The 6,843-nt window shown below is 56.5% G+C and overlaps 1 protein-coding gene across 1 annotated transcript; it reads right to left on the minus strand.

The window, feature by feature from the left end:
• Positions 1 to 967: 967 nt before the first annotated feature.
• Positions 968 to 6,593, minus strand: LOC133343102 (GS homeobox 2-like). The gene is made up of 4 exons (XM_061552606.1): positions 6,145 to 6,593; positions 5,838 to 5,982; positions 1,813 to 2,052; positions 968 to 981 (listed from the first exon to the last, which is right to left on the minus strand). Exons 1-4 carry the CDS (start codon positions 6,493 to 6,495, stop codon positions 968 to 970), a joined length of 750 nt encoding a protein of 249 aa, XP_061408590.1. The 5' UTR covers positions 6,496 to 6,593.
• Between the last annotated feature and the right edge of the window lie 250 nt (positions 6,594 to 6,843).

A 6,843-nucleotide genomic window follows, 5' to 3' on the forward strand; every position in this document is an offset into this window, starting at 1 on the left:
TCTTGCAAACTCCGCTGCCTTCCCTGCGCACTTTCAACAGGCGGTGGCTACGTTACACCGTGGGGCTTTTGACTTTGCGTGTGTGTGTGTGGGCGCGTGTGTGTGTAGGCGTGTGTGTGTGCGCGTGTGTGTGTGTGTGCGCGTGTGTGTGTGGGGGCATGCGTGTGTGTGTGCGTGCGTGTGTGTGTGCGCGTGTGTGTGTGGGCGTGTGTGTGTGTGCGCGCGTGTGTGTGTGTGGGCATGTGTGTGTGTGGGCGTGTGTGTGCGCGTGTGTGTGTGTACGCGTGGTGCTCGCTAACAGCACTTGTCCCTATAGTCTGTTAAGGCTATACAGGGGATCTTTGTCTTTGTGTACGCGTCTGTGTGCGCGTGTGTGTGCATATACACACGTGGGGTTGCGTAACGGTGAAGACCCGCTCACGGCCAACACCGGTGACGATTATCTCCACCGGTCCTGGGCCTCCCTTAGGTCGGCTCAGCCTCAAAATTAGTACCTGGTGCGGTGTGTTAACATCGCCACTGGGGAGACAACGGCGGTCAGGAGTGGGGCTGGCCACCCACCCCCTCGTGTGCCGTGCCGGCCTTCATAGGTGCTACTCTCTAACAGCACTTGCCCCAACAGTTTGTTAAGGCTACACGGGGGATCTTTGTCATTGTCATATAAACAAGTAAATGACTTGTCGTATCCAAGTCATAGGCACAAGGATTGACACAAGAGGCGGGTGGCTGTGCGCGTCGATACGCATCCGTGCGTGTGCGTGTGCGTGCGTGTCGAATTCGGTGCGTGCGCGTGTGTGCGTGTGTGTGTGTGCGTGTGTGTGCGTGTGCTCAGTGCTCACGTTAATAGGCGCTCGCTAACAGCAGCTGCTCCTTGTGTGTGCGTGTGTGTGCGTGTGCGTGTGTGTGCGTGTGTGTGGGTGTGTGTGTGTGCGCGTGCGCGTGTGTGTGCGTGTGCTCAGTGCTCACGTTAATAGGCGGCGCCTATTAACGTGAGCACTGAGCACACGCACATTAGGCGCTCACTAACAGCAGGTGCTCCTTGTGTGTGCGTGCGCGTGTGTGCGTGTATGTGCGTGTGTGTGCGCGCGCGCGTGTTCATGCGCGCGCGCGTGTGTGCGCGTGTGTGCGTGTGTGTGCGTGTGTGTGCGCGCGCGCGTGTGTGCGTGCGTGTGTGTGCATGGCTGCGTGTGTGTGTGTGTGCGTGTGTGTGTGTGTGCGTGTGTGCTCGCGCGCGTGTTCATGCGCGACGGCACGTGACACTTCACGCACGAACACGTTCAATGGACGCGTTCGAGACGCACTCACGCAGACCAAACTGCGCCCACCGGTGCCAGGCTGGGTGCACCACGCGTCGCGGCGTCGCGTGGTCAGCTGCAGCAGTCGCCTCTCGCGTACAAAGTTAAACTAACAACACCGTCACCTACACCATCATCACCATCACCACCATCACCAACGGCATCATCGTCGTCGTCGATCAAAGTCACAAGGGTTCCTTCTTCTCTTTCGCTGGAGGAGAAGGGGTCATCGACACGTCGTCGTCGTCATCATCGTCACCGCCGCCACCACCACCACCACCATCATCATCGTCACGCTCATCATCGTCCTCGCGAGCACGAGCTCTGATGGACGACGACTCGCATCCGCACTTGCAGCCCCTCGTCCCCACGGCCTTGCCAGGGCTCACGTCTCCTGCCACTGGAGCGGTTACCGCTGCTACAACACCACCGACACCGCCACCACCGACACCACCACCGCCAACAACAACAACAGCAGCACCACCGCCAACACCTCCTCCACCTCCACCTCCTCCACCACCGCCGCCGCCAATCGCCTTCCCTTCCTTCTTGTGCTTGACGCGCCGGTTCTGGAACCAGATCTTGACCTGCTTCTCGGAGAGGTTCAGGTACGTGGCGATCTCGATGCGTCGCAGGCGCGACAGGTATCGGTTGGAGGAGAATTCTCTCTCGAGCTCCAGGAGCTGCGTGCTCGTGAACGCCGTGCGCATACGCTTGCTGCTGCTGCTGTTGCTCAGAACTCCGCCACCATCGGCGCCTGCGACACAGAGAGAGGTGGGGCGGCGAGGGGGGGGGGAGAAGGGGTCGATTGCGTTAGGGGTCGGTGGTTCGGCACGCGGGTGTGTGCGTGTCTGTGTGTGTTCCTGTGTGTGTGTGTCTGATTGTGCGGAGCGGTGTTGTAGCGCTTGACGCTGCGCTACGAACCCGGCGACCCGAGTTCGATTTCTGCTCACGGCTAACAACACCCAGTGACGATTATCTGAACCGGTTCTGGGCCTCCATAGGTCGACTCAGCCTCAAATGAGTACCTGGTGCGGTGTGTGGTAAACATCGCCACTAGGGAGACAAAAGCGGTCGGGCGTGGTGCTGGCCACCACACACCCCCCCTCGTGTACCGTTCCGGCCTTCATAGGTGCTCGCTAACAGCACTTGCCCCTACAGTCTGTTAAGGCTACACGGGTATTTTTGTCTTTGTGTGTTGGAGGAGGTGGTGGAGGGAGTGAGGAAGAGGGGGGGGGGAAGGTAGCGTAGTGGTTGGCGCACTGCGCTTCCAAATCGACCACCTGAGTTCGATTCCGGGCGAGGGATGTCTGCACTGGTCATGGGCAATCACACTGCTCGGTCGAAGAATCAGCCTCAAAGTAACGTGAGCACTGTAGGGAGACGAAGGCGGCTGGGCGTTGTGGAATCGAATGCAGGTAAGCCGGGAATGTAAGGCAAATTACTCTTTGCCGTTTGACAAAACTACAATTGCATGATTTGTGTTTAAACACACACGTACATTCACGTGGTTTATGGCGCATTGCTAGCGCGCAAAGAAGTGCGTTATTCAGACAGCACTCAAATGTCTGTCTGTGTGTGTCTGTGTGTCTGTGTGTCTCTGTGTCTCTGTGTCTCTGTGTCTCTCTGTCTCTGTGTCTCTCTGTCTGTCTGTCTCTCTGTCTGTGTGTCTCTGTGTGTCTCTGTCTGGCTGTGTGTCTGTGTGTCTGTGTGTCTCTGTGTCTCTGTGTCTCTCTGTCTGTCTGTCTCTCTGTCTGTGTGTCTCTGTCTGTGTGTCTGTGTGTGTGTGTCTCTCTCTGTCTGTCTGTGTGTCTCTGTCTGTGTGTGTGTCTTTGTCTGTGTGTGTCTCTGTCTGTCTGTGTGTCTCTGTCTGTCTGTGTCTCTGTATGTCCGTGTGTCTCTGTCTGTCTCTCTGTCTGTGTGTCTCTCTCTGTCTGCCCGTTCACCTGTTTGCTCCGCATCAAAAGCGAATGAGAACGAACCAAATAGTGCTTTGCCCTTTTTTTTTGCAAACACCGGTGGTACAGTTTAAAAGTTGGCTACCGACAGCACAGCCGCTCCCGAGCCGCATAATTAAGTGCATAATTAATTGGCTAGTCACATTAATAATTAATTATCAATGCATTTTAATTAACGCACGACAGCACGCGGACTCGCTTTTCATCGCCCGCGTGCTGCGTGCTCGCGACAGCGCACGCCGACAGCCGCCTCCGCCAGAACCTTTCAGAATACTTTACTAAAGCCAGCTTTTAAAGCTTTCGTGACTGCAGGGATTCATCTTCTTGGTTCTTTCGGTAAAGTCACGTAGAAGGGAAGTAATAAAATAATAAAAATAAAACATAATAAAATAATTCTCACGACGTTTCGGCCACAACGCAAGCAGCCGTTATTACTTCCCTTCTACGTGACTTTACCGAAAGAACCAAGAAGATAAAGCCAGCTCACCTACCACTCTACGAATACAGCACCACGTCCAATATGCACACACACACATATATATATATATATACTTGTACACAAAGTAGCTTCAGCAGTTACGTCCAAACGTGAGCGCGCGCGACGTCACGCGCCTACGTCGCGGTCCGCACGTTGTCAAATCCACCTCGCCCGTGACGGCGCGCGCGCCAGTCGCGTGTGATGAACGATTTTCCTTCCAACTTTCGGCCGATTTCTCAAGAAAAGCAGCGGCTGTCGAGGTTCTAGGGGAGCGCCGCTATGAGATGCTCGTGGCATTTGACTCGATTCATCGATGAATCGTCGAGAAACTTTAATGCGTAAAACGCGGGAGGTTGAGAGCCCTTGCTTCGGCTGGCAGCAAAGAGATTCAGTCGCGCCGCGCGCGTTTAACCGCCGCTGCCTTACGCATCTTAAGCAGACCTCTCCACGCAACGTACAAAGATAGAGATCCCTGACTCAGTATAGCCTCACCAGAGACTGTTGGGGCAAGTGCTGGTTAGCGAATCGCAACTATAAAGGCCGACATGCCACACGAGGGGGCGGGTGGCCAGCATCACGCTTGGTCTACTTTGCATTCCCAGCGGCGAGGTTTACACACCGCACTAGGTACTTATTTGAGGCCGAGTCGACCTAGGAGAGGCCCACGACCGGTTTAGATAATCGTTATTGCTGTTTGGTGGCCGTCGGCGGGAATCGAACTCGGGCCGCCGGCTTCGAAGCGCTCCAATGCCGCTCCCCGCGTGATCTCATCATCACACGCGTGTGGATAACGCAGATTATTCACGGAGGCACAGGCACACGCACACGGGCGCGCGTGACATCAGACGAAACGACCGTGACAGCGCGCGCGATGTGCGTGTATGTGCGTGTCCCTGAGAGTACGTGCCTATCTCGGTGTGAGTGTGTCTGTCTGAGCGCCAGGTGAGCTCTGTAAACATAAGCTCTAGGGAGACAAAGGCGGCCGGGCGTGGTACTGGGTCACCCACGGCCTCGTGTGCCGTGCCGGTCTTCATAGGTGCTCGCTAACGGCACTTGCCGCAACCGTATGTTAAGGCTATACGGGGGATCTTTGTCTTTGTATCTCGACGCGTCTCCGTGTGTATCTTTGTGTTTATGCATGTCTCTATACGTGTCCGTGCGTGTCTGTAATTATCTATGTGTGTGTGTCGATGTATCTCCGTGCGTGTTTCCGTCAATACGTCTCGATGTGTCTCCGTAAGTCTCTGCGCGTGTTGTCTCTACGCGCCTCCGTGCGTGTCTGTATGTATCTCTGTGTGTGTGTGTCGATGTGTCTCCGTGCGTGTCTGTGTGTGTGTGTGTGTCTGCGCGTGGTGTCTCTTCGCGCCTCCGTGCGTGTCTGTGTGTATCTCTGTGTGTGTGTGTCGATGTGTCTCCGTGTCTATGTGTCTCTGCGCGTGGTGTCTCTACGCTCCTCCGTGCGTGTCTGTATGTATCTCTGTATGTGTGTATCGATGTGTCTCCGTGCGTGTCTGTGTGTGTGTGTGTCTCTGCGCGTGGTGTCTCTACGGGCCTCCGTGCGTGTCTGTATGTATCTGTGTGTGTGTGTCGATGTGTCTCCGTGTGTGTCTGTGTGTGTGTCTCTCTGCGCGTGGTGTCTCTACGCGCCTCCGTGTCTGTGCCTGTGTGTCTGTGCGTGTGTGTATCGATGTGTCTCCGCGCGTGTCTGTCTGTGTGTCTCTGTGTGTGTGTGTATCGATGTATCTGTGTGTGTGTGTGTGTGTCTGTGTGTGTGTGTCGATGTATCTCTGTGTGTGTGTGTGTCGATGTGTCTCCGTGCGTGTCTGTGTGTGTCTCTGTGTGTGTGTGTATCGATGTATCTGTGTGTGTGTGTGTCTCTGTGTGTGTGTCGATGTATCTCTGTGTGTGTGTGTGTGTCGATGTGTCTCCGTGCGTGTCTGTGTGTGTCTCTGTGTGTGTGTGTGTGTCGATGTATCTGTGTGTGTGTGTCTCTGTGTGTGTGTGTCGATGTATCTCTGTGTGTGTGTGTGTCGATGTATCTCTCTGTGTGTGTGTCTCTGTGTATGTGTGTGTCTCTGCGTGCGGACCAGCCCGCCCTTCACCCACCGAGCGGAAGGCAGTGATGGAACCCGGGTCCCGGCATCGCGTAGGCGGGCGCGCAGAGGCCGTGCGATGGGTTGGGCGGCACGCAAGGTCCTTGCGGCTGCTGCCCGCCGCAGTAGGGGGCCGGCACCCTCTCGGCGAAGGGCGACTTGAGCAGCGCGTGGTGCGACAGGGAGCCCATCGCGCCTCCGCCGACGCCTGTGATCGAAGCCATGGCGCCTCCACCCCCGGCGGTCCGCATGCACAGGGGGCAGACGCAGAATCCCGCTGCGGCTGCTGCTGCTGCTGCTGCTGCGGCTGCTGCTGCTGCGGTAGACGAAGGAGAAGACGCAGCTGCTGCTGCTGCTGCTGCCACCGCCGCTGCTATTGTTGTGGCTGCTGCTGTTGTAGTCGGAAGTTGCGGAGGTGGTGGTGGTGGGGGGAGAGTTTTGCGCATGTGGCTGGGGCTCAAGCCGGGCGGGGAGTGCGCGCCGTGCATGTCGAAGTGGAGCGGTGGCAGCATGCTGCTGGTGTGGTGCTGGTGGTGGTGATGGTGGTGCAGGTGGTGCTGCTGCTGCTGCTGATGATGGTGGTGGTGGTGGTGGAGGCTGTCCAGTGGGGAGCGGCCGGGGCGCAGTGGGTCCTTGACGATGAGCGAATCGACGAGGAAGGAACGCGACATCGCCCCGGTTGTCGTTTAAAAAAAACAAACACAAATGAATTTTAAAAGAACAAAATCGAAGTCCACTGAAAGAAAGGTTCGAGTTATGTATTGGCTGCGAAGAGGTTGGCCGTCCTGCCCTGCCCTGCGGTGTCTGCGCGCACACGCACGCACTCTCTGCCGGATTGGAAACTCCCTCTCTACCTCCTCGCGAGACGAGAGAGAGAGAGAGACAGCGAGCGGCGGGGTGGGTGAGCTGCTACTGCTGCTGCTACTGCTGATGCTGCTACTGATGCTGATGCTGCTACTGCTGCTGATGCTACTGCTGCTACTGATGCTGCTGCTGCTGCTGCTGCTACTGCTGCTGTT

The sequence above is a fragment of the Lethenteron reissneri genome, chromosome 16, assembly GCF_015708825.2.
Source record: "Lethenteron reissneri isolate LAM-NWPU_2019-01 chromosome 16, ASM1570882v1, whole genome shotgun sequence".
In the NCBI taxonomy this organism is placed as follows: Eukaryota; Metazoa; Chordata; class Hyperoartia; order Petromyzontiformes; family Petromyzontidae; genus Lethenteron; species Lethenteron reissneri.

What these genes read in the sequence shown, in the direction of transcription:
- LOC133343102 (XM_061552606.1), bottom strand. Translation starts at nt 6,495, where the DNA reads ATGTCGCGTTCCTTCCTCGTCGATTCGCTCATCGTCAAGGACCCACTG. An exon ending in CGTCTTCTCCTTCGTCTACC is followed by an intron (nt 5,983 to 6,144) that starts GCAGCAGCAGCA and finishes GCGCTGCTCAAG; the next exon opens with TCGCCCTTCGCCGAGAGGGT. An exon ending in CCATCACTGCCTTCCGCTCG is followed by an intron (nt 2,053 to 5,837) that starts GTGGGTGAAGGG and finishes TCTGTGTCGCAG; the next exon opens with GCGCCGATGGTGGCGGAGTT.